At 41.4% G+C, this 15,108-nt stretch overlaps 1 protein-coding gene across 2 annotated transcripts in view; it reads left to right on the forward strand.

Moving 5' to 3' along the window:
- The window catches only part of LOC121954237 (phosphofurin acidic cluster sorting protein 2), a 64,097-nt gene that overhangs the window by 22,277 nt on the left and 26,712 nt on the right, over window positions 1-15,108 (forward strand). For both annotated transcript variants that reach the window (XM_088086260.1, XM_088086261.1), the window contains exons 2-3: window positions 4,033-4,120; window positions 13,800-13,889. In XM_088086260.1, coding sequence (XP_087942386.1) covers window positions 4,033-4,120; window positions 13,800-13,889 — 178 coding nt within the window. The remainder of the gene's footprint in view (window positions 1-4,032; window positions 4,121-13,799; window positions 13,890-15,108) is intronic.

Below are 15,108 nucleotides of genomic sequence, written 5' to 3' on the forward strand. Positions count from 1 at the left end.
AGCTTTCACGGGATAGAGATGTTGTTAAACCATCAGCCTGCTTTCTGCCCCCCCCCTTCACGACAGAAAGCTGTGGCTGACTGGTGACTCATCCTCACCATAAGGCGGCCTGGATCCATGTGCTACCTACAAGGTTTAACATTTAATAACACCAACCTCAGATAGATTTGCATTTGTTATTCTAACGCACACGTGGTAACTAAGTGTATTGTGCAGCCATGCGGATGGGAAATTTACTCTCACATGGTTCCTGTAAAATATTGTAGGATTGTGTCGTCACCGACTTGGGCCAAAGGGAGATTCTACACAGGAACACCCAGTTCCTGTTGTTGAAAATTTTATAATGTCATCATTAAAGATACATTATGTTGGTTGCCTGGATAAACATCGCTCAGGATCTAATGACCTTTGGCTAGCTTCCTTCCTTTTCCCTTCTATGCTGTTAATTGTGTAAATAAAAAAAAAATGAAATCAATGTCCCTGTTTTGCAGTGATGAATGTAAAAAAAAAAACAAACAACAAAAACAGACTAAATTTCTTTATATCAATGATGAAAATGGAATTTAAAATAGAAGGAAATATTTAAGAATATAACTTTGCATTAGGAGTGGCTTAATCCCTCCACAATGGTATATGTAAAAAAAAAAACCCAAAAAAACCAAATGGTTTAAAATAACCAAAGTGCACCTCATTGCATTTGATTATTTTCTTCTCTTTTTGTGGAATGCCCATACAAACAAACAAACAGCTGCCTCGCATGAGACAACACTTGATTTAAAAATGAGATTCAAAACAGTAAAACTTTCAAAAATGTAAACTTTAAGGTTCCTAAAAACAATAATTCAAAGTGTTACAGGTTTCTGTATTTACAACTTCAGTCTCCTTCTCCATGTCTGCTCAAATCACAACAGCTTGATTCATAAGATCACAAGATTACGAGATCATGCATGAATCATGAGATCGCATGAGAATTGCAAGACTCCAGCCATGATTTGCTTCATAGTCTGCATAGAATAGCTCCCGCGATAGAAACGCTGTATTGCCAAATCTCTTCGGGTAGACACATTTGTACCATTGCACGGTATTTAGCATAATATCGCCCGGCCTTGGCTTGTATTATTATTCAGGTAGAAGGAGGACACAGAAATGTAATATATAAAAGTCCAATAGATTGTCTGTTGTTTGACCAAAATAAAAGTCGGAGATTTGTAACGCAGGACACTTTACACTGTTAACATGACTGCATCAAAGGATCAGTGTGTAGGATTTCGTGGTATCTAGCAGTGCGGTTGCAGAGCTAAAAACTGTGTGCCAAGTGTGGAGGAGAACTAAGGGGGCGATCACACTGAGACGCGCTGCTAGGGAAGCGTCGCCACCAAAACCATTGCTGCCCTGCGGTACAGCACGCCTGTCAGGCGCTCCTCTCATGCTGCTGTGCAGCACATTTTTCACTTTTGGGGCGGAGTCACGCTGCTCATCATGTCATATTTGGCCACGCACATGCCGTCCTGCTCCACAGGCGCTCCACGCTGTTTTTCCAAATGCACTTCCAAGGTGTCTTTGAAATGGTTGCGCCTGGCGCGATGCATCCTGGTGAGATCGCCCCTTAAGTTGGCTGATACAAAATAGTGAATTGCCCTATCTAGAGCCAGTGTTTGATTTATCCATACTGGGCTACTGTAGAACAGCATGGCAGACTCCATGAGAGAGGATCAGCTCATATATAGATATAAACAGCTCATCCTAAATTAACAAAAACACAATGATTCTTATTTTCAGGTGATTATAAACTGATAATAGTTTAGAATAGCTTAGTTATGAGTTTTTATTCCATTTCTGACAATAGATGCTTCTAAATACCCCAAACTAAACCTTTAATGTTTAGTTTTCTATAATGCTCACTTCCTGTTCAATTTTAATTATTACAAATTAACATATAACATTTTTTTCGAGTATTGTTTACGCCCCAAAATATTAACCTTTGAACACTCCACCCTGTTTTTGTCGTCTCTAACTCTACAATTTCCTTTATGCTTCAGTGTGATGAGTCTTTGTGAATCATACTTCCCCAGCAGGGAGTGCCTGAATGAAGTCAGCGAGTGTTGTGGAGGGGCACTCAAGGAAAGTGGGTGACTGGATAGCTGTTTGTTTGCTTTGTCTTTCTTCCTCCCGTTGGATTTTGTCTCAGACTGATCACAATTTAATGCAGCAGGACTTGTGGGAAAAGTGGGTCAGGAGGAAGTTGAGCAAACTTGGCCTGGGAGTTGTTGACTTTTTGTAGAGTGTCTTGCTGTAGAGGCAATGTTTTTGGGGTTGTGTTGAAAGGAAGACGGGGGCTTTAAAGGTCACAAATAGCTGTGAATCCATGAAAAAGGCGTGGAATTGAGCTTCTGGCCTTCGTGGTCATTTGTTTTTCTGTCACTGTGTTCCACTAGACAGGCAGGTACTGAGAGCTGTCCGCTGGGCCCCTCTGACCTAGATGTGCTTTTCTAATTAAATACATTTTTTTAACTGTACTTCTGTCTTTGTTGTTCGTCACTCATTCTGGATTCCAGTGTGACAGCTCTCTGGTATTAAAAATACCCAGTTTGCCAGTCAAAATGTATCTTTTTTTTTTAGTTTTTAGAGGCATTAGAATATGTTTCTAATTGTTATAATGAACAGATAGCAGTCAGTCACGTAAACCTTTGTGTTCATTTCAATGCAGAATGGGTCATTTTGTCAGGTGCAGATACTGTATCTATCAGAACGGACTACTACCTGATTAGATACTGAGTAGGTCATTCTGTCAGGTAAAGGCATTGTACCTGTATAAATGTAGTTAAATGTGGAGTCTAGGTACAAATATCTCTCAGAATGGATTATGAACTTTATAAGTGTGGAGTACGACATTCTGTGAGGCACAAATATCTGCACAGGGTGTTTTATTTTCTAAAATTAACGTGATTTGCTGCCGTTGTGTCTGTGACTTCCCGCGAGGCAATCTCATGGTGGCAAAGGCATGACCCGCCCTCCTCTCTGTCTGATTGGCTTGCCTAATATTGTTACCCTGAACCTAACCAATCATTAACCATTCCTGCTTCAGCTCCCCGACCGTTGTCAGCGAGCACAGCCGAAGTAACTTCGGGGTTAACTCCCTTCACTTTAACCAGCAGCTGGAAAGCGACACACAGGAGCTGCACTTGGTCCTGAGAAGCAGCAGAATTTATTAACTGAAAACTGTGACTTAAACTGCACATTTACTGCTAAGATGACCACCTTTACTGCTGAGTGAACACCTGTTTCTCTGCTCTCCTCCGATGCATTCACTGACACTTGTATCACCGGCTCGCACGCTTTCACTCGACCACTCACACCACACTCACACACACACACACTGCCCTGTATCTAAAGGTGCCACGCCACTCTTAAAACTAAATCTAACCAACAAAGGCACAGAATACTAGCCAATCAGAGCAGGGTGGGTCATGACTTGTGTACAGTGTGCTTCGCCGTCCTATGTAAGCCTCTCAAACATTTAGGCGTGGTGCGGGGTCTCGTTGGCCTGATAGTACACCAGGCCTGTAACATTGTAGGGGAAACACTGCAATGTGTAGTATTATTCTGACTGAAGACATTTTACTGCACGTAAAAATCTTGTCACAGCATCTGTGTCACGTCACCTTCCACTAAGAATTCACCCATAAAGCCGACAACAGGAATCCTGATTTAATAGGACTTTGGTGCGCTACCTCTTCACAACAAGTCTTAGATTTTTCCTTGATGATGAGGGACACAAAGCTGACAAGAATAGGATTTGATTAGAGTTACGCTGCCGGTTGCTCTCTCACTTTCTTGGCAGCCGTCGATGATTCCTGGATGCTGCTTGTTGTTGTCATTACATCTGCTGACCAAAGAAAGAATAAAGACACAAGTAGAAATAAACTGAAGTGAGTGCTGCTTTGTTGGCCTGTCATGAAGGTGTGCTCACACTGTGTTAGCCCTGACACTAATCTGTTCTCTCCCCTCCCTTGTTCTTTCTCTCTCCCACAGGCTCTGCAGCCTCACACTGAAAAAGCTGGTCGTCCTCAAAGAACTGGATAAAGAGCTGAACTCCCTGTCAATAGCTGTCAAAATACAGGTGGGTGGGTTAATCTCCCATGTGTGATGCGAGGAGCAGGCTCAGTTGCAAAGCATTTAATTGCAATGTGTCAGACTCCAGAGTCTGTGGCTCACTGTCTCTCAATCCTTTGCCGTGACTGACTGTGCTCTGTTGAATGTAATCACAAAACCTCCACGATGATAAGAAATTCTACTAATCCTGCCGATTGATAAAAACCTCCTTGGCTGCACAGGAAGCTCCAGTGAGTCACATCCACCCAGGTGCTTTAAATGACAGACTAGCATTAGCACTTTAAGCAAGAGCATTAGCACCATAAGACGGATTGTGCATCTTACATTGATTGGTAATGCATTTTTGTGACTACGAGTGGGCAGGTGCAGGTCTAACATGTTCTGAAGAGTCTAAAGATTGATTTATCTTTTACATTTTTGTGTGGTAGTCATAGTTCCTATGATTTTAAATGCCCGAGGATCGTTTTTTTAAATCACGTGACTTGACATTTTAGGTCTTACCAATAATGTAATTTATAGATATGGCAAAATCTATATAATTAATAGCAAAGACTAGCAATTGGCTGGTAAGAAGGGAAATAGAAAGGGAAAGTACACTTAAATGTGTGACCATCTGGTTTTGTGTGTGTGTGTGTGTTTGTGTGTGTGTGTGTGTGTGTGTGTGTGTGTGTGTGTGTGTGTGTACACACAACCCAGTTATTTAACAGTACTGTAGCCTTGCAGCTCACTAAACTAGCTTACATGTTTGCTTGAGTTACAACCTAATCCTTCTTCACTGCTGAGTAGCAGAATGAGAACTGAAGCGAGGAGATGAGCTGAGGTCAGTTGTGTTTTCTCCTAGCCGTCACTGGAGCAACACATTCAATGATTACCACATCCTTTGTATGGATTTCAAAGTATACCTAGAACTTAAAGTGAGCTTTTTGGAGAGGCGGAACAGCCAATCTCCTTCTTGGAATAATGTCTTGTTTGACTGACATATTTTTGGCAGAGAGTTTAAGAGGTTGTTGTAACATGTGAATGCCCCGCCCCCATCTGTGCACTCGTACCCATTTGTGTGTGTGTGTGTGTGTGTGTGTGTGTGTGTGTGTGTGTGTGTGTGTGTGTGTGTGTGTGTGTGTGTGTCAGTCAGTGTGAAATACGGCAAAAGAAAAAGAAACACAATATAGGGCTCAAATAAAGGGCATCATAATCATGAAACCTGACACCCCTGGTAAAATGGTGTGCAATATACTGCACCCTGACTGACAAGATCATAGGTTACGTTCACACTGCAGGCAAAATAGCCAAAATAAGATTTTTTTTTTTCAAATATGACTCAGATCTGGTTTTTTTTCCTAATAGTATGAACATCACAAATCACATGAAGTCTTATTTGTCCAATTAAATTTGGAACACTTTTATTTGTTGTCCTAAATCAGATATAGGTCTCATTTTTTTGCACTGGGCCCTCGGTCTCTGTACAAAAGTATTGGTCTTTTTTTTTTTCCTTCCACAAAAAGCCATAATTGAATGTGTCCCTCTTTTTCCTCATATTCGTCTTCATTATCATGTACTAACACATTTGTAGGACTGTGATCACTGCACACTGGAATCTGATGTCAGACACATTAAAAAGTACTGTAAACAGCAAAACAAAAAATCGGATCTGAGCAATAAATCTGAATTGAGTGCAAAGACTTACAGCGTGACTGTAGCCACAGACTCGTCTCTCGTGGTGGAGTGTTGGAACTCTGTGTTTAGTGCGCAGACAGGCCTAACAGTTTGAAAAGACACACTCAGCAGTAAGCCTGGTAGCGGTTGTAAAGATGATGGTCCACTGCTTCTGAGGGAGAACTAAGACCAGTGAGTGCACCTTAAGTGTACACAGACACACTGCCCTGAGGTGGCCATGTGGAAATAATTCTCAAAAGGAAAAGTCATTCAAACTGTCTTGACTGCAGTCGCCCAGAAAATCCACACAGAAGAGATTTTGAGAATCAGATTCACCTAAAAGCAAAAAGAGAAGAGGGAGCCAACTTTGTCTGTAACTTGTACATGAAAGATCCAGTGCTACATTAAAAGAAGTCTGAGCAAAAGCTTTGATATTACCCACACATCAGAGAGAATCTTGTTATGTAGCCTTTGCCCAGTGCTGTATTTTGCAGATGCTTTAACCTCTCCTTTTCCGCTGCACAAACTCCTACTCGGGGTTGTGCCTACGCCTAAGTAGGAATGTGCCAACTGTGTCATGTCTGACACTGTGTACCCAGCATGTTTGATTCATCCGCACAAGGAACTGTTTATACCAACAGTGTATAACAATTCCCAGCAGTAGATTATGATATGCGTGAGTGTCGGGCAAATGTTTAAATAATAAATCATGAGATAACAAGAACATCGGCAAGAGCAATTACCAACATACTGTCCTACAAAGCCGAAACACAGCAACTACATATTTGGTCACACTTGAGCTAAGACTAAAATTTGATTTTTTTCCTACACCTTACCAAAATTATAGAATATATTTTGATTGCACTGCCATCATAGCTTGTTTAGTTTAGATGGTGAGCTAGCCTTAGCTACAGCTAACTTACAGACGTGGACAAATTTGTTGGTACCCTTCCATGAAAATAGAAGAACCCACAATTTTCTCTGAAATAACTTGACACTAATAAAAGTAATTGGCATCCATTATTGTTAATTCCATATTAATGAAAATCGGCATTTACTAACAAACTTTACTCTGTGACATACCCAAGGAACACAGGAACATGAGACAATTGCTTTTAACTTGATCAGTTTTCAGGAGCAATGAAACATTGTTTCAGTGAGCTGTAAGGGTACCAACAAATTTGTCCACGTCTGTACCTTTATTTTGATGCTCCAACATTTTAAGTAATTAAGTACTACATAAATGAGGCAGAAGCCAAATCACATCATATTGGGGAAAAAATTAGCGCCAGATAAACTAGTTCACATATTGAAATTTATTTAGATTAATATGAATTTATTTATAAAAAAAACTACTCACAAGGGATGAGCGAGTAAACCAGTGTATGTATCCGATTAACCAAATAAATTATCTGTATCCTTATCCGTACTCAGAATGGGTAGAGTTCAAGTCCAAAGTGAGTGTGGCCTTAACTGGAAATAGGTTATAATACTGCTAAAACTGATATGGGTTGGTCAGAAATTGCCATACTATTTATTAGAAAACTATTTACAGAACAGCCTTAGAATTGACAGCTACCCAAATTAGGATTTTCCTTCACAAGTATGGATATTGACAAATTTTTCTCAGATGACATGCATACACATAAAAAGGACATTATTCGTATCAGGTACTGATTTAATCCAAGTATATAGCTTAACCCTACAAACTGCCTTAAATGGACACAGGAATGCGCAGCTCACTTCTTTCGTAGATACTGCTGTTTCCTCTGCACGTTATTATCCAAACACAGAGTGCAGTATCTACATGTTTTTAATGTAATACCTGTAATAAAATTAAGTCTCTACAACTTGTATAGCTGTTACACAGTTTGGCTCAGAGCCCTCAAACTTAAAATTCTTCTGGATCATCTTCGCTGTTTCTATAGTTGCAGTTCTCTGCTTTCATGCCTCAGTAATTGACCATTTTTCTTTCCCACTCTCAATATTGTCCCCCTCATTTTGAAATTTAATTGAAATTTTAAGCAGCACTGGGCGATTCTATTTAAAGAGAAACAAATCATCTCCCCTTTACTGTCATCCTGAAGGAGAAAGCAACCAACCAAGTGTGGCTTTATCCATGAGCTACGTTGTCTCCAGAGCGTGAAATCTCTCCATTTCTGTTGAGCCGCCCGGAGGACAGCCGCGCAAAGCTCTGTTCACCGCAGCTCCGGAACTGGAGCATTAAATGCAATTTCCAGCAGGTTTGGTTAGGGAGAACACAGTCGCTGAGGGGATAAAGAGACAGTTGGAGAAGATGACAGAGGAATAAGAGGGTTTTGTTTTCAGAGAGTGAATGACAAAGCCTCATTACTGCATGTCATCGCCTCTCTGTTTGGCATACAGTGACCGTCTCTTTTCTCTCTCTGGGTTTCATCAGGTTAAGTGGCCCGCGTGCACACACACAGCCCCTGTAACTGCTAACCATTTGGATGGTCTCCCAAAGCCACAGCAGTAGGGATGATGAGATTGCCGTTTAGTCTGCAGGAGGCTTTGTGTTCCCTTGGAGATAGTCTTCTGTCTCTCTCCCTGGAGACCGCTGGGTCACTTCAAGTAGCTGACGCCTCAGACAACCCTCTGCTACATTTTTTGCACATTAGGTTAAGATGTGTGATATGCTTCTGTACATGCACTACATGATTGTGCAGTTTGTACCCTGTGTGGTGCTGCCTCGTGAGGTAGTAGCCAGACATTGATGTCAGATGGATTATGGTAGAAAAGACGTGCAATTCTCATTTCTGTGCAAACTGCTGTCCGAAGCGCTTTCATTTGCCGTTCACTCAGACATAATCCAATTGTGTGTGTGTGTGTGTGTGTGTGTGTGTGTGTGTGTGTGTGTTTGTGTGTGTGGAGATGTGTGTTGGGTAAAAGCAGAGGCCTCAAAACACCTTTAAAACCTCTTTATTGCAATTGCACATTGAGTTCTTGTCCTCACCCCAAATCTCATCCTGTCTCCGCAGCAAACAGGAGAGCCAATTTAGAGATTTCATCCAAAAAAGTAACCTTGAGAAGAAGTGTAAAGTTGAACTTTTCCCACAGGCGTGTGGAGCTCAGTAGAGTACAGGGGCTGTAACATTCCCCCATCTGGCCCCAGAAAGACAGTGGAGAAGCTTGTAGCAAGGGAGAGAGGGTGGGAGAGAGGGGGGGCAAAGGACATTCAGTACAAGCTTTCCTTGCCAAGACTCTGTATTGTTAATGCATGTCAGGCAGTTTGAGAGTGCTCAGCTTTTGTGCCTTGATTCATTGTACCAGCTACTGAGCATGAGAAAAGAGTGCATACAAGGCCTCTTTGTGGAGCTGGAGTTAGTGACAAGGTCAGACACAGACAGAGATTTACCCTCTTTGTTCTTTATATACAACACAAGGGCTGCGACTACTGTCCAGGTACTGTCCACATGTCCTTCAGTGGAGCATATTGAGCCATGAGGCTGTATAGAAAAATGCTTATTACATCTAAATGCTTTGCAAGTGCCAGCGAACAGCATATCCCTTATTCCCATACTCCCTTCAGTTCTTCAAAGCATTGTTTTTATTTCATGCATGCAAAACCTTTGACATTGCAGTAAATGTTCTTTGAAAATGTTCCTATATTTTGCGAGATGCGCTAGAACACAGCGTTGTGTTCTCAAAGTAGAGAAGCTGAGCTAGGGCACCCTTTAACGCCTGCTGCTCCCTTGTGATGTCGGAAAAGAGAAAGTGGAGGTTGAGGTCGCACATGAGACATCAGATGCAGCAGTGCTTGAATTAAGTAGAACAGACAGAACATGTGAAATGTGAAGAACAATGACCAGGGCTAAAAATTAAACTCAGGACCCTCTGAGGCCCTGTTTACACCTGGTTTTAAAATGCTTCTATGGTGATCAGAACACAAGAAGACAGCTCTAAATACAGGCGTGACTGCATCCAATTTGGAGGTGGTCTGGGACATATATGGTCACAGTCTTCAAGCAGTTTGTATCCTAATGTGTCTTGTAGAGTTGGGTAGATTTTGTGGTTTTTGCTGGTCTGGTGTGTGAGCTGTTGTCAGCCAGTGTCAGTAACATGAGAGAGATCAGATTTCAGCAGAAGAGGGAGGGGGTGAACAGTGCATGCTGGTGTCATGCCTGTTTTGTTTACTTTTGGGGTTGATGAGAGGAGACATGGTAAAGTTGGTCTATTTAAAAGCCTAAACCTACACCAGTAGGGAAACATTTTGGATTTAAAACACACAAAACAGCTCTGTCCTAACTGGCTGCATGCGCTATAGTGAGCTGAACTTTTGTCGGACGCTGTGTTAGTATTTATACCTGTTCCTTGCTTTGAAAGCACCACAGTGGAACAGGACCAGCTGATTCATGTAGCTGAAATTAGGGATTATTCATTACAAACTTACTTTTTCGCTTTAAAAACCTAAACACAGTGTCAGCTGGCTGGCAGGAGATTGCAGGAAAGCTGAAAGTTTCTGCTAAGGTAAAGGACTATCAAACAAGCTGGGCTAATGTTCCTTAGTGTTGGCTTTTTTGTATGTAATTTAAGATAAAGTCGATGTTTTCTGATTAAAAAAGTAACGTTACAAATGTAGGAAGATAGCAAGGAGGTTACTCAGTCATCTTTTAAATGTTTACATCTCTCGTCTTATCTCCAGCGCACAGCTGACATTAAGTGGTTTGTTTACATGAAGTGACAGAGATGATATTTAATGCCACCCAGAGCTCTGATGTTGCGTGATGCTTCATGATAGTTACACACTTGCTTTCTTTTAGGACACTCTCATTATATCCCACTCAGGATTGACTGCTGAATCGTGTGGGTCACCTGGTAAAATTAAGTAAATCGGTTCAGTATGGTATTTGGCTTAATATCAAAATGGTTTGAAATTTTTCACACCAGCCCAACCCTATTTGGGACCCTCTTAGGCCCTGTTTACACCTGATCTCAACATGCATATGGGATGATCAGATTAGAGCTCTAAGTCCAGTGACTGACCCGACTCGGAGGGATACATATTGCCACGATCTTTCCAGCACCGTGTAAGCTTATCTGTCCTGTGCCACATTGAAGGACCGCCTGCTCAACTGACACCCTTGATTATCCTACTCCCTGCCAGATAGGCAAACCTTCTGTTACTGCCGTTACACAAGTTAGACGCAGTGCTAAAAGATTGTGTCTGGAAACACTCTCCTACCAGTGAACGGCAAGTTCAACATCTACCCAGTTAGCACGAGCCAAAATCTCAGCAGGTGATCCTAACAAGCTCACACCAGACAGCTCAAGTAGCATTAGGCGTGTGATGCTAACAGTTAGCCCCTCTGTCTGTGTACGGGTGGACGTTAACCAACTGTCCCCGGCACGAAGCTCACACTCCAGCAGCAGCGGTCTCATATGATGGTAAATGAAATGATATGTTTATTTGCATACAGAGCAGGGAAGTGAGATCCAATCACGAGTGGTCACTTGAGATGCATGTGGAGATGCATTCAGATGTTACGTGTGAACTGACAGATTTAGAGCTCTCCATATATGATTGCGTCACCCAAGACGCATGGGTGTAAACACTTACTCAAATGTATGACAGGAAGTTTGAGACTGCCTTAACACCAACGCAATCGTCCCAGAGCTTTCATGTTAAGTGAAAATTTAAATGGGTTGGTGTGGTGTCAGTTCTGTGTTGCCAGATATATCAAGCCATATGCAATGTTGTTTCCTTCAATTCAGCTGTTAACGCTGCTGGGTTGATCGGAGGAGGGAGTTGATAACTTGAAGTGTGGATATGTACTGTATGCCATCTCTGTTGGCCGTGACAGACCTTCTGTGGCTCACACACAGTGAGAGCCTTTGGACGTTTGTTGGCCTTGTTTTTCTGATTGTGACTTCCTGTGGATTTTCCTTGACCTGCCCCATGTCATCTTCACACTCTGAGTTGGCAGGTGTGAGACCGCACTGAAAAAAGGTTGTTTGGCGAAACGGATAATAGAGGGAAGCTACTGAAATCACAATGCATTGCTCTGCTTTATTGTGCTTGTATTAAACACGCATCGTCATTTACTGTAAATACCATGTTTACAATAATATATTTTGTGCATGTGTTGTGCTTACAGAGGCACCACTGCATTTTTGAAGCTAACCCCATCTGCTATCCTGTGATGATTCCTCTGCACACACCCACCCATTTCATTTGGTATCTGTTACATGATTTAGCAGCTCCGATGACAGTAGGATCCAATGTCCTATCCACTGCATCGGACTATTAACGAGTTTCGAGGGTATTAAGCCAGATACAGGATATCCTTACTGCTCCACGCTGCTCACCAAGTCTTACTTAATTCTGTTGGCAGGTTTAGCAGACACCTGAACTAAGCTTTGACAACTTATGAAATTTTTACAGCAGTTGATGTGTTGCCAAATATATTACACAACACATGCCTGTCTTCATCGCTCACAGCTTGACATTAAATTTGTGAACCCGAGACTTGACAAGCTGTTCCTGTTTTCACATTCGCACTCTGACTCCCGATTCAAGATTAGAAAAGGTAGAAAAAGAAACTAAGATGAAGAATTAAACCGTAACTTGACGAGTAACATGATAGACTTTAATCCGAAGCTTGTAAGAGAAACACGCTAGGGGCTGAGACAGGTCCTGTGAGGACGCTGTGTGTGTCTGTGTCCGTACATTTGGAAGAGACTTTCACAACCTGTGGCATTTAAATCCCTGTGCTGTTTGGCCAAAACAAGTTTTGTGCCAACTCCCAAAATTAGCTTTAGGTGATGAGACTCTCTCAACCAGAATAGCAAGCATTAAAATCTAAATTTGGTTTTGATTAGCGGCACCGTGATAGCAGCTACATAAACTTACCTAATATAAAAGATATTTTCAGATCACATAGTGACATCTGGGCCAAATATCCCTCATCCCAAGGCATAATTAAGAATCCTGGTCAGTTTTAAAATGAAAACAGTCTCTGTACACACTGCCATTTTAGCATATATTTTTTTTAGAAATAATCTCCATCCACGCTAACACAGCTAAAAATACATAAAACGTGACCATTCATCTACACTGAGGACTCTACACTGAGGTACACAAAATGCCACATAGATGGCGAAAAGTTAGACCAGAGATTTTTTTGCTTGGACCGGCGATGAGGTGGAAAAGTTACTGAAAGTAACACATGAGTGTAAAGCGGTCAAGGCCGCAGTGAACAGGTTGGGAGTCATTGCAAAGTAAATACAGCTACATGTCAGAGCAGTACCACTCTGGAGCATTATCTGTCCCTGGAGGAAGCCATGGCAATGGGAAAGGAGTAAGTTACCTAAACAAAAAGGATAGAATTACAAAATGTGTGTTGACCCAACTATAATGTTTTAGCTTGACATGTCGTGACCGATAAGACCAAATAGGGAAGAGAACTTGAGTGTCTGCATCATCATTGTTATCAAAAGTCTCTATGCATCCAGGCTGAAACACAACCGTAGAGTTTTAGACTAAAATGGCGTAAGCAGCTTTTTGTGAAATCCCCCTTTTATAAGGCTTCCAAAATGCTGGAAAAGTGTGAAGGCATAAATGTAGCAATGAAATTGTTATGCATTGAAAATTAAAATGTAGTCGAAGAGTTTGAAGCTGAAGCAGATTTGTTATTAGGTTGTTGCTTCTGGAGTCCTCATGTCACTTTGGGAAACCTCTTGATATGTTCCAGAAGGAGACATCTGACCCATATTTAACTTGTTCTAGTAGCACTGTTCTCTTGAAAGCAGTAAAGCAGTAGAGGACTGTTTGTACTGAGCTGCCTCAAGGTGTGAATCTGCATAAATGTGTGAATATGAAGCAGGCTGCATCTAAAATAGGGCTTGCACACTCAGTCACTGTCGTCTGATAGATATAGGCTTAAGAAAGAGCATATGATGTGGAATTTGTGGATTTTTTTCTTATTCCAAATGGAGCCACTGATGTATTTTTTAAATATATTTAGCATTCCGAAATGTGCTTACAATGAAACTTTCTCTACTTTGTCTTTCAGGGCTCTAAGCGCCTTCTGAGATCAAATGAGTACGTCCTCCCACCCAGTGGACTGATGGAGACAGATCTGGAGCTCACATTCTCACTACAGGCAAGCACTCTGACATTATACTGTGAATTCTCACACTGATACAGCAGTTATTCGAGAGGGAGGATTGTGTTGAAGCCTTTATCGGCACTGGTGCCCCTTCCTAACCCTGAGCAAGTGTGAAGTTCAAAATATCCACGTGTATTTATACATGTGTGCATTATTTTGTATGACTTTAATCGGGCTCTGTTGTTTGATATCAGCTTGTGCCACCATTTTTCTTGTTATTTGGTGGCAAGAATAGGTGTGAACGTGCAAGAAGTGCTGTTGTTTGGCAGTTTTCCAAGTGCAACATTCCTCTGTAAAGAAAATAATAATCACCACAGACACTGAAGCAGATTATTTTTTTAATTATTTTTTTGTTATGATAGTTTCATTTGAAAAATAATACACACTGAATGTATGCTGGCTGGAATAGCAAGATAACTATAAAGGTGAACTAAGCCAGGGCAAGTGAGCAAGTTATGGCAAAAAAAAAAACATGACGCTTAAAGATGGAAAAGTTGCACATTTTACCAGAAAGTGCAAAATCTGAAACAAAAGATCTGTATAAAATCACACTGCAGTTGAGTAAAACCTAAAAGAAAGAGTGGGCAGTATCAGACAAGGATATTACAGCAGCGAAATTCAACCAACTTGTGAAATTTGATCCTACATGCCCTAATTGTATGAATATTATGAACGAAGAAGGCGAGAAAAATCAATGTAAAGATCAGGTTCTGACAGTCAGAGTCCCCAATATGACTCCAGAGGAAACAGACAAGACGGATGAAAAGAGCAAATGTGAGGATGAAATACTCAGAAGTTTCAGAGATAAATATAGTTCTGAAGTGATGCAGGTTCATTAGGAGTTCAGACACAGTCCAGCAGACAGACCACAGAGAGGCTTTTTAATAGTTGAGTCAGTAAAAATGCAGAATCTAACACCCACCATGTTGATTCAGTGCTGGCATCTGCGTCCAGTGAGACTGGCTGTATTTTTACATGAACTCGTACCAAGTGTGTGTGTGTGTGTGGTATCGCTACATCATCAGTTCACACTTCTTAGTGCAGACAGCATTCTGACTACAGATAAATCTTCTGAAATAGCAAAGCTGTTTGTCAACACCCAAAAAAGTTCACGGGCCAGATTGATGGAGAATTTGAATTTAGCGTGGCAGTTTGAGATGGTAAAAGGGACTGCAGGAGGAGGTTAAACACCGCAACTGTCTTGAAGGCATTG

The sequence above is a fragment of the Plectropomus leopardus genome, chromosome 13 (assembly GCF_026936395.1).
Source record: "Plectropomus leopardus strain MGB_pleo_1.0 chromosome 13, ASM2693639v1, whole genome shotgun sequence".
Lineage (NCBI taxonomy): Eukaryota > Metazoa > Chordata > Actinopteri > Perciformes > Serranidae > Plectropomus > Plectropomus leopardus.